General features: G+C 48.2%; 1 protein-coding gene across 1 annotated transcript; it reads left to right on the top strand.

Moving 5' to 3' along the window:
• The first annotated feature begins 1571 nt into the window (after positions 1 to 1571).
• On the top strand, positions 1572 to 27885 carry RSPH4A (radial spoke head component 4A). Its single transcript, XM_038771612.1, has 6 exons — positions 1572 to 2173; positions 9424 to 9655; positions 16159 to 16911; positions 18373 to 18532; positions 23866 to 23983; positions 27565 to 27885. The coding sequence occupies exons 1-6, from the start codon at positions 1572 to 1574 to the stop codon at positions 27806 to 27808; spliced, it is 2109 nt and encodes a 702-aa protein (XP_038627540.1). The 3' UTR covers positions 27809 to 27885.

Below are 27885 nucleotides of genomic sequence, written 5' to 3'. Positions count from 1 at the left end.
ATAAAAATCAACCTGAAATATACTAGCAAAACAGTTGTCAGGAGGGCACAACTTGTGACTTTCTGTTTCCTGCCTGTCAACATATAAGGTGCCATGTACTCTCCATATCCAGTTAGGATCGTGTACCCCTCCCTAGTGCCCTGGCATTTTTTTAAAGATCCTTAAGAATGGTTTAGGAACAGTCCTAGTGCAGTCTTCCTGGAGATGTTTCTGTGAGTCTTGCTTACTTTGGGGAAGAGTGCTGACTGTTCACTGACCACTCACATTCATTCATTCATATTTATTGAGCGCTTACCGTGTGCAGAGCAAAGTACTAAGTGCTTGGAAAGTACAATACAGCAATGAAGAGAGACAATCCCTGCCCACAACATGTCCACAGTCTAGAGGGGGAAAGGCAGGCATCAATACAAGTAAACAGGCATCAATGTAGATAAATAGAATTATATATACTATGTATATTATATACATTCTATATACATAAGTACTGTGGGGAGGGGAGAGAAGGGAAGAGCAAAGGGATTGAGTCCAGGTGACGTGGAAGGGAGGGGGAGCTGAGGAAAAGGGGGCTTAACCTGGGAAGGCCTCTTGGAGGAGGTGTGCCTCCAGTAGGGCTTTGAAGGGGGGAAGAATGATTACTTGGCAGATTTGAGGAGGGAGGGCATTCCAGAGGGAGGACTTGGGCCAGGGGTCGGTGGTGAGACAGGAGAGATGGAGGCACAGTGAGAAGGTTAACACCAGAGGAGTAGTGTGTGTGGGCTGGGATGTCCCAAGCGCTTAGTACAGTGCTCTGCACACAGTAAGTACTCAATAAATATAAGTAAATGAATGACTGAATGTAGAAAGAGAGAAGGGAGGTGAGGTAGCAGGGGGTAAGGTGATGGAGAGCTTTAAAGCCAATAGTGAGGAGCTTTTGTTTGATGCAGAGGTAGATAGGCAACCACTGGAGATTTTTGTGGAGGGGGTTGACATGCCCTGAACGTTTCTCCAGCGCTTAGAACTGTGCTTCGCACATAGTGAGCGCTTAACAAATACCATCATCATCATTTTATAGAGAGATAATCCGGGCAGCATAGTGAAGTAGGAACTGAAGTGGGGAGAGGCAGGAGGTTGGGAGGTCAGAAAGGAAGCTGATGCAATAATCCAGTCGGGATAGGATGAGTGATTGTACCAGCAAGGTAGCGGTTTGAATGGAGAGGAAAGGGCGGATCTTGGCGATGTGGTGGAGGTGAGACCGGCAGGTTTTGGTGATTGATTGGAGGTGTGGGGTGAATGAGAGAGCGGAGTCGAGGATGACACCAAGGTTGCGGGCTTGTGAGACGGGAAGGATGGTTGTGCCGTCTACAGTGATGGGAAATAACAGTGATGGTATTTGTTAAGCGTTTACAATGTGCAAAAGGCACTGAGCCGGGCCCGGGCCGGGGAGCTCTAGGGCAGCCTCAGCCACGATTGAGAAACGCATCCCGAGTGACTGGCGGGACGTGGTGGGCGGGGAGGGGCGGGGCGGTCCATGGCCCTGGCAACGGGGCGCGCATCCTAGCAACGCCCCGCCTCCCAGCCCGGCCGCGGTTGCCATGGAGACGAGGCTGCTAGGACGCGCAGTTGGACGAAACCAAGGCGACGGATCGATCGCTCGCCGGCCTCCCGGGCCGGACCGCCCCCCAGAAGCGATGGAGGAACCGGGCCCCCTCAGTCCGGCCCCCGAGGATCCCTCCAAAGCCTATGCCGAGGTAGAGCCCACTCTGGGTGATGCCCTGGCCGCCTCCGCGGGCCCTATGCGGGGGGGCAATTCCCCGTCGGCGTCCGAGTCCTCGGACGGGCCCATCCCACTCCGGGGCCGGAGCCCGAGCACCTCGGGGACCGTGGGGCAGGGCGGCCCCGAGACCCCCGCCCGGCCCAGCCCGACCCTCGGGTCTCTCCGTCGGCCAGGGGAGACAAGGCCTCAGCCTCGCCCCTCGACCCCCTGTCCCGGCCCTCCCTGGACAGCCCGGAACGGCTTTCAGGCCCGGGGGCGTCTAGTCCCGCCGCGGGACTCCAGGGTCGGGGGGCTCAGCCCGCCCGAACCGGCCCCGTGGGGGTGGCAGGGATCCGAGCTGGAGCCCAGCGGCCCAGCCCTGGCCGCCCACAACGCCAAGGCCTATCTGCTGAAGAGCGGTACCCCGTCCGGCCTGAACCTGTGAGTTATTATCATTATTATTATTAATGTTAATCGAATTTCTTGAGCGCTTTCTGTGTGCAAAGCACTGTACTGAGCGCTTGAGAGAGAAACGGGGGTGGGAAGATGGGGGTTGAAGGATGCGCAAGGGTGGGGGGCTTTTTCAGAGAGATCCAAGCGTGCAGGAGTCGGGGCTCCCTCACTACTGAGGTGATAATAATTTCCTATTGAAGGTGCATTATCATATGCCACCAAGTCATTTCCAACCCGTAGCGGCTCCATTCACTTAACATCACCAAGATCCGCCTTTTCCTCTCCATCCAAACCGCTACCTCGCTAGTTCAATCTCTCATCCTATCCCGACTGGATTACTACATCAGCCTCCTTTCTGATCTCCCATCCTCCTGTCTCTCTCCACTTCAGTCTATACTTCATTCTACTGTCCAGATTATCTTTGTACAGAAAAGCACTGGGCATGTCACTCCCCTCCTCAAAAATCTCCAGTGGTTGCCTGTCAACCCTTGAATCAAGCAGAAACTCCTCACTCTCGGCTTCAAGGCTCTCCATTACCTTGCCCCCTCCTACCCCACCTCTCCTCTCCTTCTACAGCCCAGCCCTCACCCTCCGCTTGTCTGCTGGTAACCTCCTCACTGGGCCTCGTTCTCTCCTGTCCCGCCATCGACCCCTGGGCCACGTCCTTCCCCTGGCCTGGAATGCCCTCCTTCCACACATCCGCCACACTAGCTCTCTTCCTCCCTTCAAAGTCCTACTGAGAGCTCACTTCCTCCAGGAGGCCTTCCCAGACTGAGCCCCCTTTTTCCTCTCCTCCTCCCCTCCCCATCGCCCCCTCACCCTACCTCCTTTCCCTCCCCACAGCACTTGTATATATTTGTGCGTATTTATTACTCTATTTTATTGTACGTATATACTACTCTATTTTATTAATGATGTGCTTATAGCTATAATCCTATTTGACTCCTGCCCACTAAATTCTGCTGCTTGAAAGCATCACCGATGTCCCGAGAATCCTGGGAGGGGAAAGTAAAGGCTCTGGAGTGAGCAAGAAGGACAGAGGTCAAGGCCTCAGGGGGAATAATAAGAATGAGCCCAACTCTCCTCCCCCAAAACTCCCAAGAACCCAGCAGTGCAATCTGAGGAACTGTGGAGGGGAGAGAAAACACTTCGAACAGAAAATCACTGTTCTGTGCCATTAGCCATTCTGCTCCTCCCAGTGTAGCTCCTTGAGCTGCAAAAGGGGCATACTTTGGGGTTCAGGATGAACAGGTCAGGGGCTGCACCCCTGCATCACCCCCTTCAACATCCTCAACTGCCATTTTGTGCTCTTGTAGTAACCCCGACAATGTGATGTTGCATGATATACTTGCGTTGACTGGGGACAGGGGAGTTTCACCCTTTATAAACTTACAGGAATTGAGTCTATCAACTCTCTTATATTGTACTCTTCCAAATGCTTAGTACAGTGCTCTGCACACAGTATGTTCTAAATAAATACAATTGTTTGATTGATAACAATAGTCTCCCCCTTGGGAGGGGAACGCTATGAAACAAGGCAGGTAGTATATCAGTCAGTAGTATTTATCCAACACTTACAGTGTGGAGAGTAGTGGGCTAAAATAAATTACAGATATATACAGAAGTGCTGTAGGCTGAAGGTGGGTTGATTAAAGAATAGAAATCCAAGTGCAGGTGTGATACAAAAGGGAGAGGGAGTAGAGGAAATGAGGACTTAGTCATGGAAGGCTTCTTGGAGGAGATGTGATTTTAGTACAGTGCTTTGCAAACAGTAAGTGCTCAGTAAATACTATTGATTAAGTATGAGCAAGAGCTATCAAATATGTCAGCCCTAAAGGAACAGAAGCCTCAAATAGAGTTATGCAGTAGAAGATCCGAAGCATCTGTTGGCATTGTCCCACAGGTTAAAGGTGAGGATAGGAACAGGGCTAGCCTCTCTTTGAAGTAAATCCCTCAAAGTTTCCAAGGAGAGAACTGTGGTCTCAGTCCTCTATCCTAAACCAGATCAGTAGTGCTGCTTTTAGAGGCCAGTGAACCAGGCCGTTCCCTGGGACACCCAATTGAAGGACCTGTTCTTTCCTTCCTTTTCTGTCCAAAAGGCAGAACCTGCAGGGGACAGGGAGTAGCAGCATTCTAGGACAAAGGCCCCAAGAGGATCCTGCTGTCTCCTGTTGTCTGTGTGCTCCAATGGCATACTTCTTAGTCGCCCAGGCAAACCTGAATTTCCCAGTGTAAAGAGTTGAACTTCTTAAACACTCCCTCTCCATACTGCAGCCCGGGTGGAACTCCAAATCAAAGCCTTCCAAGTTTATTGGCTACCTGAATTGGCTGAAACTGGGCAGGACCAGGCCCAGTTGTGATATTTAGGGCTGTGCAAAGCTGCTACTAGTCAAAACTCCCCTGTGCTGGGCTGCAGCGGCATGGGAGAGAGTCAAGGGCATAGACTCAAGTTTACTGCGCAGAGGGAGGCAATGGTAAACCATTTCCATATTTTGACCAAGAAAACTCTCTGGATCCACTACCAGAATGATTGCAGATGGAGGTGGGGTGTTCTGGGAGAGATGTGTCCATAGTGTCGCTATGGGTCGGAGACGACTTGACAACATAAGACATGACATCCTCTCTGATCTCCCATCCTCCTGTCTCTCCCCACTTCAATCTATACTTCACTCTGCTGCCCGGATCATCTCTGTGCAGAAATGCTCTGGGCATGTTACTCCCCTCCTCAAAAATCTCCAGTGACTACCAGTCAACCTACACATCAGGCAAAAACTCCTCACTCTTGGCTTCAAGGCTGTCCATCACCTCGCCCCCTCCTACCTCACCTCCCTTCTCTCCTTCTCCAGCCCAGCCTGCACCCTCCGCTCCTCTGCCGCTAACCTCCTCACTGTGCCTTGCTCTCGCCTGTCCTGCCGTCGACCCCCGGCCCACGTCCTCCCCCTGGCCTGGAATGCCCTCCCTCTGCACATCCGCCAAGCTAGCTCTCTTCCTCCCCTCAAAGCCCTACTGAGAGCTCACCTCCTCCAGGAGGCCTTCCCAGACTGAGCCCCATTTTTCCTCTCCTCCTCCCCATCTACCCCCTCTGCCCTACCTCCTTCCCCTCCCCACAGCACCAGTATATATGTCTGTACAGATTTATTACTCTTTTGTACATATTTACTATTCTATTTATTTTATTTTGTTAATATGTTTTGTTTTGTTGTCTGTCTCCCCCTTCTAGACTGTGAGCCCGCTGTTGGGTAGGGACTGTCTCTATATGTTGCCAACTTGTACTTCCCAAGCACTTGGTACAGTGCTCTGCACACAGTAAGTGCTCAATAAATACAACTGAATGAATGAATGAACAAGACAAGACAAAGCTATAACCTATCACAAATTCCATTATGTTTCACATAATTTAAATATTCTTTATGTGCTTGTGTCTGTACCCTTTAAGCACTCGATAGACACCCCATCCTCAGTCCCACAGTACCCGTAATTTATTTTAATGTCTATCACCCCATCTATGCACTAAGCTTCTGGTGGACAGGGAATGTGTCTACCAACTGTATTGTACTCTCCCAAGCACTTAGACAATTATTTTCCCCCCTTCAAAGCCTTAATCTTCTCCAAGAGTACTTCCCTAAGTTCCCCTTTCCTCTTCTCCCACTCCCTCTGTGTCACCCCAACTTGATCCCTTTGTTCATCTCCCCTCCCAGCTCTACAGCACTTATGAACGTATCTCCCCACCTCTAGACAGTAAGCTCGTTGTGGGCAGGGAATGTGTCTGTTTATTGTTGTATTGTACTCTCCCAAGCTCTTAGTACAGTGCTCTGCACACAGTAAACGCTCAATAAATACAATTGAATGAACTTTGTAAGAGCTCGATAAATGCCACTGGTTGATTGATATACTACATGTATTTTTTCATTTCTCTCTAGACTGTAAGTTCACTGCGGACAGGGAACGGGTTTGCCAACTTTGTAACATTGTACTCTCCCAAGAGCTCAGTACCACACTCAGCGTGCAATAAGCCCTCAATAAATACAACTGATTGATTGACTGAGGGTGAGACAGACATCAATATAAATAATAATAATAATAATGGCATTTATTAAGCACTTATTATGTGCAAAGCACTATTCTAAGCACCGGGGAGGTTACAAGGTGATCAGGTTGTCCCACAGGGGGCTCACAGTCTTAATCCCTATTTTACAGATGAGGTAATTGAGGCCCAGAGAAGTTAAGTAACTTGCCCAAAGTCACACAGCTGACAATTGGCAGAGCCGGGATTTGAACCCATGACCTCTGACTCCAAAGCCCATGCTCTTTCCACTGATCCATGCTGCTTCTCATAAATCGTGGATATGTACATAAGTGCTGTGGGCTAAGGAGGGGGTGAATAAAGCAGGCAAATCTAAGTGCAGAGGTGATGCAAAAGGGGTAGTAAAGGAAATAAGGACTTATTCAGGGAAGATCTCTTGGAGGAGCTGTGCTTTTAATAAGGCTTTGGAGGTAGGAAGAGTCAGATATGAAAAAGGAGGGATTTCCAAGCCAGAAGCAGAAAGTGAGTGAGGGATCAGCAACAAGATAGATGAGATTGAGGTGGGATCGAGTGGGACAAGGTGATGAAGTGCTTAAAAACCTATGGTAAGTCCTGGTTCTCCCCCTACCTCTCTGGCTGCTCATTCTCAGTCTCTTTCATGGGCTCCTCATCTGCCTCCCATCCCCTAACTGTGGAAACCCCTCAAGGTTCAGTTCTGGGTCCCATTATTCCCCCTCATCCCCCTCTCCATCCCCCCCATCTTACCTCCTTCCCTTCCCCACAGCACCTGTATATATGTGTATATGTTTGTACATATTTATTACTCTATTTATTTATTTATTTATTTTACTTGTACATATCTATTCTATTTATTTTATTTTGTTAGTATATTTGGTTTTGTTCTCTGTCTTGCCCTTCTAGACTGTGAGCCCACTGTTGGGTAGGGACTGTCTCTATATGTTGCCAATTTGTACTTCCCAAGCGCTTAGTCCAGTGCTCTGCACACAGTAAGTGCTCAATAAATACGATTGATTGATTGATTGATTATATTCCCCATCTATTTCCACTCCCTTGGAGAACTCATTCAGTCCCACGGCTTCAACCACCATCTCTACACGAATGATTCCCCAAACTACATCACCAGCCCTGATCTCCCTCCCTCTCCGCAGCTTCTCATTTCCTCCTACCTTAAAGACATCTCTACCTGGATGCCCCACTGACACCTCAGACTTAACATGTTCGAAACAGAAATCCCTGTGGATGGTGGTGTTGTCAACAGTGATAGGAATATGTCCGTGGGACATACTTCCGAGAAAATTGCAAGATTACAGAGAAGGAGAGAGGCCAGGACTAGAGAAGTTGATTTGTGAATCATTCATATAGAGATGGTACTTGAAACCGTGGGAGTGAATGAGTTCTTCAAGGGCGTGGGGATAGATGGAGAATAGACAGGGACCCATTACTGAGCTTGGATGGATCCCTATTATTATGGAATAGGAGGGAAAGGAGGAGCCAGTGAAAGAGACAAGAGAGAAGCAGCATGGCTCAATGGAAAGAGCCCGGGCTTTGGAGTCCGAGGTCATGGGTTCAAATCCCGGCTCCGCCAATTGTCAGCTGTGTGACTTTGGGCAAGTCACTTCACTTCTCTGGGCCTCAGTTACCTCACCTGTAAAATGGGGATTAAGACTGTGAGCCCCCTGTGGGACAACATGATCACTTTGTAACCTCCCCAGCGCTTAGAACAGTGCTTTGCACATAGTAAGTGCTTAATAAATGCCAATTAAAAAAAAAGAGACTGGGGAATTGTTAGGGAGGCTGGAAATATGAAAGCCAGAAGAGGACAGTGTAAATGAAACTAAGAATAAATATAGAATTTCCAAGGGAAGGGGGTGGTCCAGAGTGGTGAAGGCTTTTGAAAGGTCTAGGAGGATTAGGATGTTAGAGTTCATTGAATCTGACAAGTAGAAAGTCATGGATGACCTTTGTAGAGGGTGGTTTTGAGAAGCAGCGCAACATAGTGGAAAGAGCATGGGCTGGGGAATCAGAGGGTGTGGGTTCTAATCCCACCTCTGCCACTTGTTAGCTGTGTGACTTCGGGCAGGTCACTTCTCCAGGCCTCAGTTACCTCATCATTAAAATGGGGATGAAGACTGTGAGCCCCATGTGGGACAACCTGATTACCTTGTATCTAACCCCAGTGCTTAGAACAGTGCCTACACATAGTAAGCACTTAACAAATACCATAGCTATTATTATTAGTGGAGTGGAGGGGGAATAATAATGATGACATTTGTTAAGCACTTACTATGTGCAAAGCACTGTTCTAAGCTTTGGGGGGGATACAAGGTGATCAGGTTGTCCCATGTGGGGCTCACAGTCTTAATTCCCATTTTACAGATGAGGGAACTGAGGCTCAGAGAAGTGAAGTGACTTGCCCAAGGTCACACAGCAGACATGTGGTGGAGCTGGGATTAGAACGCATGACCCCTGGCTCCCGAGCACATGCTCTTTCCACTGAGTCACGCTGTGACAGAGGGCTGAGGAATGAGTTGGAGGAGAGGAAGTGGAGACAACAGCGTAAACAATTTTTTCAAGGAGTTTAGAAAGGAATGCTGATAGAGAGATGAAGGTGTAAATGGGATCAAGTGAAGGGATTTTTAAGATAGGGTATACATGGGCATGCTTGAAAGCAGATGGGAAGGAGCCATTAGAGAATGAGTGATTGAAAATAGCAGACATGGAGAGAAGAAAGGAAGAGGCAAGTGTGGTGTGAAGGAATAGGAGTGGAGGGGCAGGTGGAGGGTGAGACTTCAAAAGAAGGTAACAGAGCTATTCTTGAGAGAGGGCAGGGAAGGACGAGACTGTAACTTAGGGGGCAGGAGGAGGGTGGGACTGGAGAGGTTCAGGGGAGAATCTAGGGAGTTCCCTCCTGATGGTTTCAATTTCCTTGATGAAGTAGATGGTCAGGTCATCTGGGGCAAGAGATGAGGGAAGCAGAGAAACAGGGAATTTAAGGAGGGAGTTATAAATCAGAAACAGTTGTAGTAGGCAATGGGCTCGGGCGTCAATAAGGGAAGAGAAGTATTATTGCTGGGCAGAGGAAAAGGACTGAGTCATAGCCGGTGAGGATAAGTTTAAGATGGCTGAGGTCAACTTGATGTCTGGATTTCTACCAGTACAGTAACCTGTTTCCGGGGGATTTCTCTTTGGGTAGGTATGATCATCTCTGTAAAATCCTGACAAAGATTTTGGATGAACGTCCAGAAAACGCTGTTGACATCATTGAAAATATCAGCCGAGATGTAAAGAGGGCTCATTTCCACAAGAAAATGGACACTCTCCAAAATGAGAATGAGGTGCTTTTAGCTTATGAAATGGCAGAGACACAAAAGGCCCTTTTCTCCCAGGCCAATTTGGAAGGCGATCAAGAGCTGGAAGATGAAATTGTAAGTCGTCCCTGTTATAAAGCAGCAGTTCATTGTTCTCTGAGCAGGATTTTCCACAGGACTCTTGAGTGTTGGCCAGGTCTGGCTGGGAAAGGAAATGACTCTCTTTTTTGGTCCTTTTGTCAGAGATCGTAGGTGGGGAATATGACCAGGCAAGGTTCCGGAACAGATGAGAGAACAATTCACTGCAGCCCTGGTGTGGAGCTCTAGGGTTGCCCCCGACCCTTCACCTGTCTGAAATTACCCCCAAAGACACTTATAAGAGAGCTCTGACTCCTCTAGACTTTAAGCTCGTGGTCAGGGAATGCGACTACCGACTCTGTTATATTGTACTGTGTCCCCACAGTCTTAAAAGCTTGGATGTTTTCCTTTGGAGGAAAGAGCAGTTTTTAGAGGTTCCCAAAGAATAAGTCCCAAAATGTACCCCTCACATCGTGAGGGCCATCCATTGACTCTTTAAGTAAGCATCCCAAAAGGCCAGGCAATCAGCTGGGATTCATCAAGGGAACATGTCTGCAAATTCTGTTGTATTGTACTCTCCCAAGTGCCTAGGACAGTTCTCTGCACATAATGAATGCTTAATAAATACCATTTGATTGATTGATTGATCTAGGCAGTTTGAAAGGGCTAATTGCTGGGGTTTAGAGAGGTGTTTCAGGCTAACAACAAGTCACCAGAGGAGGCAATTTAACTTCAGCAGACTATATTCCTAGGACCTAAATAACCCTCTTGTTTCAGTATAGAAATGAGCCAAAACAACAGTATTGGCCACCAGCTCTTTAAACAAAATCCTGATCCAAATGCCTAGCCCTAAACCAGAACCAGTCCCCTTCCCCATGACCTTTTACTACCCTGTATGTGGTCCTCATGGACCAACTAGTGGTATTTATTGAGTGCTTGCTTAGTGTTTGGGAGAGTTAGTTACGCGACCCCCCGAGCCCTCAACACGCTATCTGACCTTGGCTTCACAGACTCCGTCCTCTCCTGGTTCTCCTCTTATATCTCTGGTTGTTCATTCTTAGTCACTTTTGCAGGCTCCTCCTCCCCCTCCCATCCCCTTACTGTGGGGGTTCCCCAAGGTTCAGTGCTTGGTCCCCTTCTGTTCTAGATCTACACGCACTCCCTTGGTGACCTCATTTGCTCCCACGGCTTCAACTATCACCTCTACGCTGGTGACACCCAGATCTACATCTCTGCCCCTGCTCTCTCCCCCTCCCTCCAGGCTCGCATCTCCTCCTGTCTTCAGGACATCTCCATCTGGATGTCTGCCTGCCACCTAAAGCTCAACATGTCCAAGACTGAACTCCTTATCTTCCCTCCCAAACCCTGTCCTCTCCCTGACTTTCCCCTCTCTGTTGACGGCACTACCATCCTTCCCGTCTCACAAGCCCGCAAACTTGGGGTCATCCTCGACTCCGCTCTCTCATTCACCCCTCACATCCAAGCCGTCACCAAAACCTGCCGGTCTCAGCTCCACAGCATTGCCAAGATCCGCCCTTTCCTCTCCATCCAAACTGCTACCCTGCTCGTTCAAGCTCTCATCCTATCCTGTCTGGACTACTGCATCAGCCTTCTCTCTGATCTCCCATGCCCTTGTCTCTCCCCACTTCAATCCATACTTCATGCTGCTGCCCGGATTGTCTTTGTCCAGAAACGCATGTTACTGGACAAAGCATGTTGAGGAGGGCATGTTACTCCCCTCCTCAAAAATCTCCGGTGGCTACCAATCAATCTGCGCATCAGGCAGAGACTCCTCACCCTGGGCTTCAAGGTTGTCCATCCCCTCGCCCCCTCCTACCTCACCTCCCTTCTCTCCTTCTCCAGCCCAGCCCGCACCCTCCGCTCCTCTGCCGCTGATCTCCTCACCGTACCTTGTTCTCGCCTGTCCCGCCATCGACCCCCGGCCCACGTCATCCCCCGGGCCTGGAATGCCCTCCCTCTGCCCATCCGCCAAGCTAGCTCTCTTCCTCCCTTCAAGGCCCTGCTGAGAGCTCACCTCCTCCAGGAGGCCTTCCCAGACTGAGCCCCTTCCTTCCTCTCCCGCTTGTCCCCCCTCCATCCCCCACCTTACCTCCTTCCCTTCCCCACAGCACCTGTATATATGTATATATGTTTGTACATATTTATTACTCTATTTATTTATTTATTTATTTTACCTGTATATATCTAGTCTATTTATTTTATTTTGTTAGTATGTTTGGTTTTGTTCTCTGTCTCCCCCTTTTAGACTGTGAGCCCACTGTTGGGTAGGGACTGTCTCTACATGTTGCCAACTTGTACTTACCAAGTGCTTAGTATAGTGCTCTGCACACAGTAAGCGCTCAATAAATACGATTGATTTATTGATTGATTGAGAGTAATAGTAATGATGGTTTTTGTTAAGCACTTACCGTATGCCAACCACTCTACTAAGCGCTGGGGTTGATACAAGATAATAGGGCTGGATACAGTCTCTGTCCACATGGCGCTCACAGTCTAAGTAGGAGGGAGTAAGATTTAATCCCCATTTTACAGATGAGGAAACTGAAGCAGAGAGAAATTAAGTGACTTATCCAAGGTCACACAGCAGACAATTGGCAGAGTGGGGATTAGAACCCAGGTCCTGACTCCCAGTCCCGTGCTTTTTCCACTAGGCAACGCTGCTTGTTTGTTTATGGTACTTGTTAAGTACTTACTCTGTGCCAAACACTGTTCTAAGTGCTGGGGTAGGTACAAGACAGGTCAGACACAGTCCCTGTCCCGCATGGGGCTCATGGTCTTAAATGAGAGGGAGAACAGATATTGAATCCCCATATAAAAGTTGAGGAAACTGAGGCACAGGGAAGTTAAGTGATTTGCCCAAGGTCACACGGCTAGCAATTGGCAAAGCAGTTGGCTGAGCTGGGATTAGAACCCAGGTCCTGGGACTCCCAAGCTTGTGCTCTTTCCACTAGGCCATTCTGCTTCTCGGGTAAAATACAAAAAAGTTGGTAGCAGCGTGGCTCAGTGGAAAGAGTACGGGCCTTGGAGTCAGAGGTCATGGGTTCAAATCCCAGCTCCACCAATTGTCAGCTGTGTGACTTTGGGCAAGTCACTTAACTTCTCTGGGCCTCAGTTCCCTCATCTGTAAAATGGGGATTAAGACTGTGAGCCCCACGTGGGTTAACCTGATCACCTTGTATCCCCCCAGCGCTTAGAACAATGCTTTGCACATAGTAAGCGCTTAACAAATGCCATCATTATTATTATTATTATTATTTAATCCTTGCCCACAGTGGGTTTAAAGCCTTACAATGGATGGATCTCCTTTAATTCATAAGTGTTGTGGTTCAAGGCCTCCCTACTGCAAACAGTCCTTCCTGGAGAAGCCCTCTCTGGATTAACACTGCCCGCTCCGAAAAAGGAGAGAGATTTCTCCAGCCTCCTGTTTCCCCCAGGGTTGCTCAGCTCAACTGCCGTAAAAATGGCTTTTCCTGCTTTTGTGTTAGTTAGATCCTTCCCCATTTTCCTTAACTTTCTCTCTGATTGGCTCTTCTCCTGAAGGTCCTCTAAGGTACCTGACTGGCTCCTTCCTGACTTCATTGTATGGGGGCTAGCTAGAATGACCAGTCACAACTGGCTTAGGCATTTTAGGCCCTTACATCACGGCTCCCTGATGATCCTTCCTGTCCCACAAGCCCATAATCTTGGTGTCATCCTTGACTCCGCTCTTTCATTCACCCCACATATCCAATCCGTCACCAAAACCTGTTGGTCTCACCTTCACAACATGGCCAAGATCCACCCTTTCCTCTCCATTCAAACCGCTACCTTGTTAGTACAAATCACTCATCCTACCCACCTGGATTACTGCATCAGCCTCCTTTCTTACCTTCCATCTCCTGCCTCTCCCCACTCCAGTTCATATTTCACTCCACTGTGCAGATCATCTTTCTACAGAAACATTCAGGGCAAGCCAACCCCTCCTCAAAAATCTCCAGTGGTTGCCTTTCCACCTCTGTATCAAATAAAAACTCCTCACTATTGGCTTTAAAGCTCTCCATCACCTTGCTCCCTCCTACCTCATCTCCGTTCTCTCCTTCTACATCCCAGCCCACACACTCTGCTCCTCTGGTGCTGATCTTCTCACTGTGCCTCCATCTCACCTGTCTCGCCGCCGACCCCTGGCCCAAGTCCTACCTCTGGCCTGGAAAGCCCTCCCTCCTCAAATCTACCAAACGGTCACTCTTCTGCCCTTCAAAGCCCTTCTGAATAATAATAATAATAACGGCATTTATTAAGCGCTTTCTATGTGCAAAGCACTGTTCTGAAGGTGCACCTCCTCCAAGAGGCTTTCCCAGACTAAGCCCTCTTTTCCTTAGCTCCCCCTCCCTTCCGCATCACCTCTACTCGCTCCCTTTGCTCTTCCCCTCCTCTCCCTGCCGCACAGCTCTTATGTATATATGCATAAATCTGAAATTCTGTTTATTTATATGGATGCCTGTTTACTTATATTGATATCTGTCTCCCTCCCCACCTCCACATCTATACTGTGAGCCCATTGAGCGCAGGGATTGTATCTCTGCTATATCGTATTTTCCAAGCACTTAGTACGTTCTGCACACAGTAAGTGCACAATAAACACTATTGAATGAATGAATGAAGGCATCCCTTTATCCCTGTGTGGCGTGTTCAGTAGGGGTAGGGGATGTGACATAAATGGTCACTATTGATCCCTCGGCCCTAGCCTTTCTTTCCTCAGGGCTGCCTCCAGTTGGTGACATCCTCAGAGCTACAAGGAGTGTGGTGGAGATCTATGACTCTGCCCTAGCTGTCTCGAAGCTTTCCAACCCTGCTCCTCAAGAGTGAGAGGAAGGGGCACCCCCTTACATCTCCAAGACACTTACAGCATCTGGGAAATCTGCATCCCCCTGGGAAGGGTCTTTGCCCTGGGCATAAATGGTGGGAAGGGGCACCAGAAAACACAACCGCAGGAGTGCCTCGCTTATCTTATCTGTAAAATGGGGATTAAGACTGTGAGCCCCATGTGGGACATAGACTATGCGAGACCTGACTAGCTTGTATCTCTACCTTAGCATTTAGTATAGCACCTGGCACATTGTAAGTGCTTAACAAATACTATATTAAGGGGTTAAGATGCCGGGTGGGGAGGGCAGGAGCAGTGAGAAACTGAAGAGGACCTCTGTGTTTCCAGAGCGAGATCTCAGATGTCCTGCACATTTCCCCAGAACAGGAGGTAATAATAATAATAATGGCATTTATTAAGCTCTTACTATGTGCAAAGCACTGTTCTCAGCACTGGGGGGATACAAGGTGATCAGGTTGTCCCACGTGGGGCTCACAGTCTTCATCCCCATTTTACAGACGAGGTAACTGAGGCCCAGAGAAGTGAAGTGACTTGCCCAAAGTCACACAGCTGACAAGTGGTGGAGCCGCGATTTGAACCCATGACCTCTGACTCCAAATCCTGTGCTCTTTTCCACTGAGCCACGGTATTTCTACAGTAGAAACAGCAGCCTATCTTATAGCTGCAACTACTCCCCCTGGTCGGGAGTAGGGATCCTTCAGAGCACTGAGAGATTTGGGTGGGAAGAAGTGTCCTCAACCTTTCCCCAACTCTGTGCCCAAAAGACTGCCACAAAAGGCAGAGAAGATGTTGCTTTCATTGGCCAATGGTCATTATTATTATTATTATATTAATTAAGTAGGCCAGGCACTCTACTAAGCGCCAAGGTAGATACAAGCTAATCAGGTGGGTTACAGTCTATGAGCCACATGGGGCTTATAGTCTTAATCCCCATTTTACAGTTGAGGTTACTGAGGCCCAGAGAAGCTAAGTGAATTGCCCAAGGTCACACGTCAGATAAGTGGCAGAGCCAGTATTAGAACCCGGGTCCTTCTGCCTCCGAGGCCCATGCTCTTTCCACTAGGCCACAGCGCTCCTCTTTTTTTTTTTTACTTTTCCTCTTCTATTGTATTTGATAAACCCTCACTATGCGTCAAACACTGTTCTAAGTGCGGGGGTAGATACAAGTTAATCAGATCAGACAGAGTCCCTGTACCACATGGGGCTCACAGTCTAAGAAGAAGGGAGAAGAGACACTGAATCCCCATTTTACAGATGAGAAAAGTGAGGTATGGAGAGGTTAAGTGACTTGACCAGTGTCACACAGCAGGCAACTGGCAGAGGTGGGATTAGAACCCAGGTCCTCTGGCTTCCAGGTCGATGTTCTTCCCATTAGGGAACACTGCTCCCCATTTTTTTACTTTTCCTCTTTCTATGAAAGAGGTGGGGGTGGGGGGTGTGACATAAATGGTCACTATTGATATTGACATTGTCCTTCCTCTTCTTCCCCAGAAAAGACCCTGGGAGTTGCGGGGAGCTGTGAGGCCATTAACAAACTTTGCAAACTCACTAATGACCCCTGGGCACAGGCTCCATGGCACAATCAGGGACAACCCTCGAGCCAGAGTTTGGGTTTCAGTATTATCTACCATCCTCACCCAGACTTTTCTCTCTCAAGGCAGAAAGTCCTCTCCCAAACATAATGGAAGCGGCCTTCTACTTTGAACAAGCAGGAGTTGGTCTGAGTACCGACGAGACTTACCGCATATTTCTTGCCCTCAAACAACTCACCGACGCCCGACCGATCCAAACCTGCCGGTTCTGGGGCAAGATCTTGGGCCTGGAGAGGAATTACATTGTGGCTGAAGTGGAATTCCGGGAAGGGGAAGAGGAAGAGGAAACAGACGAGGAGGGCATGATGGTCCAGGCAGAAGGAGAGGCCAGAGAAGAGTTAGAGGAAAATGCGGAACAGCAAGATGACCATTTGCCAAAGCCCGCCTACAAGCCTCCCCAGCCGATTCCCAAAGAAGAAAACAGAACTGGTGCCAACAAATATACCTATTTTGTTTGCAACGAGCCAGGAAAACCCTGGATAAAGTTACCGCCCGTGATACCGGCCCAAATCGTGGTGGCGAGAAAAATCAAGAAATATTTCACTGGACGGTTGGATGCGCCCATCAGGAGCTACCCTCCTTTTCCAGGGAACGAGAAACATTACCTGAGGGCACAAATTGCCCGGATTTCGGCGGGAACCCACGTCAGCCCCCTGGGCTTCTACCAGTTTGGGGAAGAAGAAGCAGAAGAGGAAGAAGAGGAAGGAGGTAGACGAGATTCCTATGAGGCGAATCCTGATTTCGAAGGCTTTCCAGCGGTTGAGCTGGTGGACTCCCTCTCCAACTGGGTGCATCACGTACAACACATTCTCCCCCAGGTATCCACCCACTCGGGAACCTCTCTCCATCTGAGAGACCAGACTTTGGGAGATGGGGTTGCAGGTAGCCAGTCTGTTCATTTTCTCTTCCCTTTTTGGTCTACAGTTCCCTATTTCTCTTCTTCTGCCATGCCTGGCACAAGGGATCTGGAAGTTCTGGGCACAGTAATAATTACGGTATTTGTTAAGCACTTACTATGCACAAAGAACTCTTCTAAGGGCCAGTAGCATCACACTAACCCATCTGGGGCTGTTTATACTGCTTCCTCCCCAGTCCAAGATCAGGGGCTATTGATTCTGAGCTCTGATACCATCCCAAGGTAGGTGTGAGGAGAGGACAGTTTAGGGAGCAGAAATGCTAGGGCAACAGCATCCCTTTCCTCTTCCGGAACAAGGCTACCAAATTGTGCTTACCCAAGGTTCAGGGTCCCCCAGAAGACATAATAATAATAATGATGGTATTTGTTAAGCACTTATTTTGACCAGGCACTGTACTGAGTACTGAGGTGGATACAAGCAAATCAAGGTGGAGACCGTCATTTCCCATGAAGGGCTCACAGCCTCAATCCCCATTATACAGATGAGGTAATTGAGGCAGAGAGAAGTGAAGTAACTTCCCCATGGCCACATAGAAGCAGACAAGTAGTGGAGGAGGGATTAGAACCCAAAACCTTCTGACTCTCAGTCCCATGCTCTATCCACTACACCATGCTGCTTCTTTTGCTACTAGTGGGTTGAAGAGACACACAGTGGGTTGTGCTACTCTAAGGAAGGGAAGCCCCAAAGAAAAATTTCCCTTTCCAACTAGTGACCCATTTCACCCACCCCTTAAACCACTCTGCTTCCCATTTCTCTCCAATTTCCCCTTCATTTTTCCTTCTTCTTGTTTCTCCCTTCTCTCCTTTTCTCCCAGTTCCTCATGACGTCCTTCTAATTACATTTCCTCCTGAAAATCTGACCATATTTAAACAAAAATATTGGGAAAGGAATGGAACTTTCTGAGATCCACCTACTTGCTCAGCAGAGATCTGATTTGGGGGTTCAAAATGGTGGGTTCTGAGATGGCCAGATCCTCTTCTGATTTTGAATTCTCTGGGATTGGGCGGGAGAGAGCTTTGCTAAATCCACAGGCAATACTCCCAATTTCTGGCTGAGCTCCTTCAGTGCAGATTATATTATATTATCTGCACTATGTTACTGACTTAAACTTCCCAAGTGCTTAGTACAGTGCTCTGCACAAAGTAAGCGCTCAATAAATACGATTGAATTATCTGCTTGGAGCCAGCAAGCAAATAAGGTCATAAAAAACACTGTTTGATCTCAATTATATGAATATATATAGGGTTGTGAATTAGTGAGAGAATGTCTTTGTAAACCTAGCTCCTGCTTGCTTTACTTCACTCTGCAATACTGAGTCTTGAAGGTTCTCATTTGCTCTTGGACCCTTGACCCATCACCTAGGGACGCTGTGTTTGGTTTCACCCCTCCCAGAAGATGGAAGAAGAGGAGGAGGAGGAAGAAGAAGAGGAAGAAAGTGAAAAGGAGGAAAAAAGGGAAGAGCCAGAAGACATAGAGCAAGAAGTGGGGCCTCCACTACTGACTCCACTCTCTGAGGATTCAGGTAGGTATACTCACGTAAATGCAGAGATCAACACAAAAAATACATGTGTAGACACACACACACACACACACAGATGAATAAATACACAGACCCATATATGCACCTGCAAATTCATCATTCATTCAATCTACACTCCTCTATCTACACTCACTCCCTTGGTGAACTCATTCGCTCCCATAGCTTCAACTATCATCTCTATGCTGATGATACACAAATCTACATCTCTGCCCCTGCTCTCTCTCCCTCCCTCCAGGCTCATATCTTCTCCTGCCTTCAGGACATCTCCATCTGGATATCTGCCCGCCATCTAAAACTCAACATGTCCAAGACTGAACTCCTAATCTTCCCTCCCAAACCCTGCCCTCTCCCTGACATTTTCATCACTGTTGACGTCACTACCATCCTTCCGGTCTCACAAGCCCACAATCTTGGTGTCATCCTCGACTCCGCTCTCTCGTTCACCCCTCACATCCAATCCATCACCAAAAGCTGCCGGTCTCACCTCCGCAACATCGCCAAGATCCACCCTTTCCTCTCCATCCAAACCACTACCCTGCTCGTTCAATCTCTCATCCTATCCCAACTGGATTACTGCATCAGCCTTTTCTCTGATCTCCCATCCTCCTGTCTCTCCCCACTTCAATCTATACTTCACGCCGCTGCCCGGATCACCTTTGTGCAGAAATGCTCTGGGCATGTTACTCCCCTCCTCAAAAAATCTCCAGTGGCTACCAATCAACCTACGCATCAGACAAAAACTCCTCATTCTCAGCTTCAAGGCTCTCCATCACCTCACCCCCTCCTTCTCCAGCCCAGCCCGCACCCTCCACTCCGCTGCCGCTAACCTCCTCACGGTGCCTCGTTCTCGCCTGTCCTGCCGTCGACCCCCGGCCCACGTCTTCCCCCGGGCCTGAAATGCCCTCCCTCCACACATCCGCCAAGCTAGCTCTCTTCCTCCCTTCAAAGCCCTACTGAGAGCTCACCTCCTCAGGAGGCCTTCCCAGACTGAGCCCCCTCCTTCCTCTCCTCCTCCTCCCCCTCCCCATCCCTCCGCCTTACCTCCTTCCCCTCCCCACAGCACCTGTATATATGTATATATGTTTGTACATATTTATTACTCTATTTTACTTTTACATATTTATTCTATTTTTTAAATTTTGTTAATGTTTTGTTTTGTTGTCTGCCTCCCCCTTCTAGACTGTGAGCCCGCTGTTGGGTAGGGACCGTCTCTATATGTTGACAACTTGTACTCCCCAGGTGCTTAGTACAGTGCTCTTCACAGAGTAAGCGCTCAATAAATACGACTGAATGGTTCAATCGTATTTATTGAGCGCTTACTCTGTGCAGAGCACTGTACTAAGTGCCTGGGAAGTACAAGTTGCTTGGTAAGTACAAGTACAAGTACAAATAACAGTAATCGTTATTGTTCTGGTATTTTTAAGCACTCACTATGTGCCAAGAACTGTATTAAGCACTGGGATAAATACAAGATAATGAGATCAAGTTCAGTCTTTGTCCCACATGGAGCTCACAGTCCAAGGGGGAGGGATTATTAAATCCCTCTTTTACAGATGAAGAAACTGAGACACAGAGAAGTTAAGGGAGTTGCCCATGGTCACACAACGAGCAAGTGGCAGGGGCAGGATTAGGACCCAGGTCTTCAGCAACCTCATGCAACCTCATAATTCCACATCCACTTGCACACTTCCAGATGGCCATTTCTTCCACCTTCAGAGTGCATTTTTCTGTGTTTCTTGGTCTCGGTTTACTGAGGAAGTGAGATCTGAAGCTCTTGCTTTCATTTAGCTTGATGAAGCGTGACATTTATTTCCTTGGATAACTTTGCTTTAGGATCCATTTAGTAAACGGATGGACAAAAGCTGTCCCATCTTAGAGCTGAAGCACCGGTTTCAAGAGGACCCAGAACAGTGTTTATAAGCCACCCTCCTCAGCCTGAGGAAGTTCTGGTTGGGAACAAGAGTCACTCCAACATGTTAGAGCACCCAGTTCCTCCCCTGACCCAGTAGAGAGCCCTGAGCTTCAGTGCTTAGAATAGTGCTTTGCACATAGTAAGCGCTTAATAAATGCCATCATTATTATTATTTATTCCAGGGAGGGCCTGATTAGCTCAGATCCTGCTGCTACTGGAGTGGGCTGAATGCTGAGATGCCTGGATCCCCCTCAGGCCCCAACCCCAACCTCCCCTTCCCACTGTCGGGGCCGCTTTCTGGAGCTGGAGAAATAATAATAATAATAATAATAATAATAATAATAATAATAATAATGGCATTTGTTAAGTACTTACTATGTGCAAAGCACTGTTCTAAGTGCTGGGGAGGCTACAAGGTGATCAGGTTGTCCCACAAGGGGCTCGCAATCTTAATCCCCATTTTACAGATGTGGGAACTGAGGCCCAGAGAAGTGACGTGACTTGGCCAAAGTCACACAGCTGACAATTGGCTTAGCTGGAATTTGAACCCATGACCTCTGACTCCAAAGCCTGTGCTCTTTCCACTGAACCACGCTGCTTTCCAGAACAGCTCAGCGACTTCAGAAAATCCAGCCGGCCACACCACGAGCTCAGCTGACTTTGGGTGGGGGCTGCCGGGCCCATTCACCAGCTCAGTGTGCTCTATCACTAAATATCTTCCATTTGGAATTTGAGGCACAGCTGCTGTTTGATAACTAATTTCAAGAAAAATAACTCTTTCAAGCCAAAATCCTCAACTAAGTACAGTATGGCAGAAAATATAATGACCCACTCTGTGTGGCTTAAGAGCGTGGGCTTGGGAGTCAGAAGATGTGGATTCTAATCCCAGCTCCACCATTAATCAGCTGTGTGACTTTGGGCAAGTCACTTAACTTCTCTGGGCCTCAGTTCCCTCATCTGTAAAATGGGGATGAAGACTGTGAGCCCCACCTGGGACAACCTGCTTACCTTGTATCTACCCCAGCGCTTAGAACAGTGCTCGGTACATAGTAAGTGCTTAACAAATACCATCATCATCATTATTATTATTATATAGCTACGCTCCCCTAATCCCTAACCCAATATGTTGTCATCCCACCCCAACTGGATGCCTGAAACAGCCTCCTTACTGATCTCTAGGCCTCCAGAGTCTCCTCCCTCTTCAATCAACTTTCCTAGAGCTACATACTCCCAAAACACAGATGGATCTCATTGCTTCTCTCATGAAACAAAGTCTCCTGTTCATCCTCATCTAGGCTCTTCATCAGCTAACTCCGGCTCTTCTTCCACTACTCCCCAGCTCATACGCTTCACTCCACAAAACCCATTTCCATCACCTGGCCGCCCTGAGGGTGGGACCAGTGGGGCCACCCCGCTTCGACCCACGTGACGCCATCAAGTCACTCTGTACATACATGCAATGTAACATAATGACATCATGCAGGACATTTTCCAGAAAAAGACTTCTCTGCCATCGCGGCTGCCATGGTCAGCCCAGGCGTCCCTGTGGCCACGCCGCCCCTGCCCTTCTGGACTCATCCTCATGGAAGCCCAACACTCCTAGCTTTTCTCTTTTAGACTGTGAGCCCACTGTTGGGTAGGGACTGTCTCTATCTGATGCCAATTTGTACTTCCCAAGCGCTTAGTACAGTGCTCTGCACATAGTAAGCGCTCAATAAATACGATTGATTGATTGATTGATTCTCGCCGGTGGCCAATCAATCCCACCCTTGCTCTCTGTAAAATGCCTCATTGCCCAGTTCAATCTCTCCCATATGCTAGTGTCCCACCAGAACTGTTGTTGATGATGATGATGATGATGACTTTGTTGATGATGAAGGTCCCATTAAGAAGCTACATGGCCCAATCAATCAATCGTATTTATTGAGCACTTACTGTGTGCAGAGCTTGGGAAGTACAAGTTGGCAACATATAGAGACAGTCCCTACCCGACAGTGGGCTCACAGTCTAAAAGAGGGAGACAGAGAACAAAACCAAACATACTAACAAAATAAAATAAGTAGAATATCTATGTAAATAAGTAGAATAGATATGTAATAAGTAGAATAGAGCACCTGGGTTCTAGTCCTGGCCCCACCACTTGTCTGCTGTGTGAACTTGGACAAGTCATTTCACTTCTCTGTGCCTCACTTACTCCATCTGTAAACTCGGGATTAAGACTGTGAGCCCCGTGGACTTTGTCCAACCGAATTAGCTTGTATCCACCCCAGCGCTTAGAACAGTTCGTGACACATAGTAAGCGCTTAATACTGTCATTATCTTCATTATTATTGCAGGGGAACGGGAACAGGAAACAGGAGAGACTTACTAGATTTAGGGAGTGAGAAGGAGTAGGGCCAGTGTAACTCCCAGACAGGGGATGGCTCAAGAATCAGAGCAGTTTTCTCTTGGAGGACTCTGTGTGGCCTAGGTGTGAGAACCGAACTAGAAGTCAAGATGTAAGACTGAGCGGAGAAGCTATTTGATTCAGTTTACTTGTCTTTGGAATGAGAACCATTCCCCAAATGTCTGCTGGAGCCTTCAGTAGCACATCTGAGAGCTCACCTCCTCCAAGAGGCCTTCCCAGACTGAGCCCCCTTTTCCCTCTCCCCCTCCCCATCCCCCTCGCCCTACCTCCTTCCCCTCCCCACAGCACCTGTATATGTTTGTACCGATTTATTACTCTACTTATTTTACTTGTACATATTTACTATTCCATTTATTTTGTTAATGATGTGCATCTAGCTTTGATTCTATTTGTTCTGATGACTTGACACCCATCCACACGTTTTGTTTTGTTGTCTGTCTCCCCCTTCTAGACTGTGAGCCCGTTGTTGGGTAGGGACCGTCTCTATATTTTGCCAACTTGTACTTCCCAAGCACTTAGTACAGTGCTCTGTACACAGTAAGCGCCCAATAAATACGATTGAATGAATGAGTGAATTAGCATATCATCCGCAGTTGACATCTGGGTGGCTTCTTACATCGTATTAAATGGCTGCTCTCTCTACCTCAACACTGTGATTCATCTCAGAGGTCATGGGTTCAAATCCCAGCTCCTCCGCTTGTCAGCTGTGAGGCTTTGGGCAAGTCACTTAACTTCTCTGTGCCTCAGTTACCTCATCTGTAAAATGGGGATTAAGATTGTGAGCCCCACATGGGACAACCTGATCACTTTGTATCCTCCCCAGTGCTTAGAGCAGTGCTTTGCACATAGTAAGCGCTTAACAAACACCAAAATTATTATCATTATTATTATCGCTGATGGCTTTTGATCCAGCCCAGGGCTGCTTTATGGGCAGTTGAATCCTATTGCACTTTCCCTGCTGCTGATTTCCAACCTGCTTCTGTTTCTGGGTTCCAGAGATCGAAGACATCCCTCCGTGGACAGCCCGCTTAGCGGCCAGCGTGATCCCTCAGTATGCCTTGGCTGTGCTGCGGTCCAACCTGTGGCCCGGAGCCTATGCTTTTTCCATTGGCAAGTGAGTGTGGTCAGAGCGGCCAGCCCAGTGTGGATTCCATGCAGGCCAGTTGCCCCGGAAGCGGGAAGTGAGGGAATTGGGGACCGCTCTAGACGGTTCAGGCAGGTCAGTGGGAAGCATCAAAATTGGACTCTGAGTTAGCTGGGCAGCCAATCAATCAGTGTTATTTATTGAGCTCTTACTATGTATAGAGCACTGTACTAATCAATCAATCAATCAATCATATTTATTGAGTGCTTACTATGTGCAGAGCACTGTACTAAGAGCTTGGGAAGTACAAATTGGCAACATATAGAGACAGTCCCTACCCAACACTGGGCTCACAGTCTAAAAGGGGGAAGTCTAAAAGCACTTGGAAGAGCAGAATACAGTTGGTAGACAAGATCCCTGCCCTAAAGGAGTGCAATCGCATCCGTTCACCACTCCACTCTCCTCTGGAAGCCCCGCCACGGGGGTCTACCTCAAACAAGCAGTTGATCAATCAATCACATTTATTGAGCACTTACTTTGTGTAAAGTAATGTACTAATTGCTTCGGAGAGTACAATATAAGAGTTTGATGGACACGTTCCCTGCCCAGCATGAGCTTACAGAGCTGTTACAGAGTGGGCTTCCTTCGGCTGTTCTTTGACATGCGGAAACGGGACCAGGGTGGAAGAGAGAAATGATATCATTTCTTTCCCTTATTCTCCCTTCCAAAGAATATATGCTCGCTGAGTATCTCTCCTGGTATTTCTGATGGCTTTACAAGTACGATGAAGTATTTGGTGGATGGCAGCAGCTCTCTGTCCGGCTGAATAGAGTGCTTCTTTGCCTCCTTCCAGCACTAATAATAATAATAATAATGGCATTTAGTAAGCACTTACTATGGGCAAAGCACTGTTCTAAGCACTGGGGAGGTTACAAGGTGATCAAGTTGTCCCACAGGGGGCTCACAGTCTTCATCCCCATTTTACAGATGAGGTCACTGAGGCCCAGAGAAGTGAAGCGACTTGACCAAAGTCACACAGCTGACAAGTGGCGGAGCCGGGATTTGAACCCGTGACCTCTGACTCCAAGCCCGGGCTCTTTCCACTGAGCCACGCTGCTTCTTGTGATTAAATCAATCAGTAATATTATTGAGTGCTTACTGTGTGCAGAACAATGGCTATATACTTGGGAGAGTATAATACAGCAAAGCTGGCGGGCACGTTCCCTAACCACAAGAGTTTACAGTTTAGAGGAGGCGACAGACATGGCCTAGTGGACAGAGCAAGGGCCTGGGATCCAGAAAGACCTGGGTTCTAATCCTGCTCTGCCACTTGTCTGATGTGTGACCCTGGGCAAGTCGCTTCACTTCCCCGGGCCTCAGTTCCTTCATCTGTAAAATGGAGATTAAGACTGGGAGCCCCATGTGGGACTTGGACTGTGTCCATCCTGATTTGCTGGTGTCCACCCCAGCACTTTGTAAGTCACATAGTGAGCACTTAATAAATACGACAATCATTATTGTTAAGTAAATAAATTACAGATACATACGTGAGAGTTGTGGGGCTGAGGGTGGAATGAATATCAAGTGCTTAGAGGCTAGGATCCAAATGCGTAGGTGACACAGAAGGGAGGAGTGGGGGAAAAGAGGGCTTTAATCGGGGAAGGCTGCCCATTAGCAAGCTTCAGGGAGAACAGTGAAATAGAGCAGCTCCTTCCCATGGTTTCCCCAGCAGCAGAAGCCCCTATTATTCTGCTTGAGTGACGAGGTTTCCCAGTAATAACGATAATTATATATGTGGCATTTGTTAAGCACTTTCTATGTACCAAGAGCAGGTGCAGACTTAGGCTAATCAGATCGGGCACAGTCCCTGTCCCCACATGGGGCTCATAGTCTAAGGAGGAGAGAGGACAGGTATTTAATTCCCATTTGACAGATGAGGAAGCTAAGGCACGGGGAAATTAAGTGATGGCCCAAGGTCCAACAGCAGGCAAATAGCAGAGCCGGGACTTGAACTTATGGATCCCGACTTACTTCCAGGCCTTTTCTCTTTCCATTAGGCCACACCCTTGAACCCCCACCCGCTAGCTGGCCTCCATTCGGGGAATGGCCCCAAAGACCCTCAGATGAAAAGAGGGGGGCAGAGAGACAAGGAATGTGTCATATTGTTACATAATAATAATAATGGCATTTATTAATTGCTTACTATGTGCAAAGCACTGTTCTAAGCGCTGGGGAGGTTACAAGGTGATGAGGTTGTCCCACGTGGGGCTCACAGTCTTAATCCCCATTTTACAGATGAGGGAACTGAGGCACAGAGAAGTGAAGTGACTTGCCCAAAGTCACACAGCTGACAAGCGGCGGAGCGGGATTTGAAACCGTGACCTCTGACTCTTTCCACCGAGCCACGCTGCTTCTCAGTCATTCAGGAGAGTGCTGTGCCCAAAGTACGCACTCAATAAATAGGACTGACTGACTGACAGAGAAGGCAGGAACAGGATTGGTTGCATGGGATGAGTGTTGCCCAGCTTCCATGTGTGGTGCATAGCTTCCCAGACATGTTTTGGCACTGGAGGCAAAGTTAATGGCATTACCCTCCTGGTTCCTACCCCATGGGTGGGCACCTAGAGCATCTATGAATCCAAGCAGAGCCATAGGTTCCCAACCTACATGCCGCTGTTCTACAATATCCAGATGTTGCCACTTAGACCCTTTGCTACAATCTTGTCCTTTCTTCTTTCGCTGTGCCGGGGGTTGCCAGACACTATTTGCGCATTCCCCTCACTTTGGCTTTTCAAAGTTCTGGCTGAAAAGCCATTGTTGTTGTCTTATGCTATTGAGTCGTGTCAGACCCATAGCGACGCCATGGATACATCTCTCCCAGAACACCCCAACTCCATCTGCAGTTGTTCTGGTAGTGGATCCATAGAGTTTTCTGGTAAAAATACGGAATTTGTTTACCATTGCCTCCTTATACGCAGTAAACCCGAGTCCCCGCCCTCAACTGTCTCCCATGCCGCTACTGCACACAGCACAGGGGAGTTTTGACTTGTAGCAGATGACTTTCCACTCGCTAGCCACTGCCCAAGCTAAGAATGGAATGGGTCTTTTAGACTGTGAGCCCACTGTTGGGCAGGGACTGTCTCTATATGTTGCCAATTTGTTCTTCCCAAGCGCTTAGTACAGTGCTCTGCACACAGTAAATGCTCAATAAATACGATTGATGTTGATGATGAATGGAATGGGTAGGCCTCTGCTTGACTCTCCGTCCCATAGTTGAGACTGCTAGAGTACTGGAAACTCCAGGTATGACCCTGAGAGGTGTGAAAAGCTATACCCAATCATTAATCTAGGGAATATTTCGGGAATTCGGAGATCAGGTGCAAGTCCCAAGATGCTAGAGTATCCCAGCAATTCCCCCCAAATTGGTCCCAGTGGGATTTTTCAACGTTTTTTGGCATGTTGCGGCCTAGGAGACTTTGAGGGCACTGAGGTCAGTCTGGCCCAGCAGACGCTGCCCTGTTTGGACTGTTTCCGGGTTGCGGAGGGGGTTCCTTGGAGAAATTGGCTATATTTTCCGACAGCTCTCGATGACTTCATTTGTCCCTTCGCAGGAAGTTTGAGAATCTCTATCTGGGCTGGGGCCACAAGTACAGCCCGGGGAACTACACGCCCCCACTTCCGCCCCCGGTTCTGCAGGAGTACCCGAGCGGGCCTGAGATCACTGAGAGCAGCGATCCCACTGCAGAAGAAGAGCAAGCTATCCGAGAGGCCCGAGAAACAGCCTTGGTTGCGGCAGAGGAAAGGGAAGATGTGGAGGAAGAAGACGAGGATGAAGAAGATGATGATTACGAATAGTCGAAGAGTACAAGGCTGCTTGTACTCTTTTAGACTGTGAGCCCACTGTTGGGTAGGGACTGTCTCTATATGTTGCC

Source organism: Tachyglossus aculeatus, chromosome 2 (genome assembly GCF_015852505.1).
Source record: "Tachyglossus aculeatus isolate mTacAcu1 chromosome 2, mTacAcu1.pri, whole genome shotgun sequence".
Classification (NCBI taxonomy): domain Eukaryota; kingdom Metazoa; phylum Chordata; class Mammalia; order Monotremata; family Tachyglossidae; genus Tachyglossus; species Tachyglossus aculeatus.
The sequence above is the reverse complement of the archived record's forward strand: the minus strand, read 5'-3'. Positions and strand labels throughout refer to the sequence as shown.

Bases quoted from the DNA above. Each gene is read 5' to 3' on its own strand.
- RSPH4A (XM_038771612.1), top strand. From the start codon at position 1,572: ATGGAGACGAGGCTGCTAGGACGCGCAGTTGGACGAAACCAAGGCGAC. The intron at 16,912-18,372 runs GTATCCACCCAC...CCCATCACCTAG, and splicing joins TACAACACATTCTCCCCCAG to GGACGCTGTGTTTGGTTTCA. The intron at 23,984-27,564 runs GTGAGTGTGGTC...GTCCCTTCGCAG, and splicing joins TATGCTTTTTCCATTGGCAA to GAAGTTTGAGAATCTCTATC.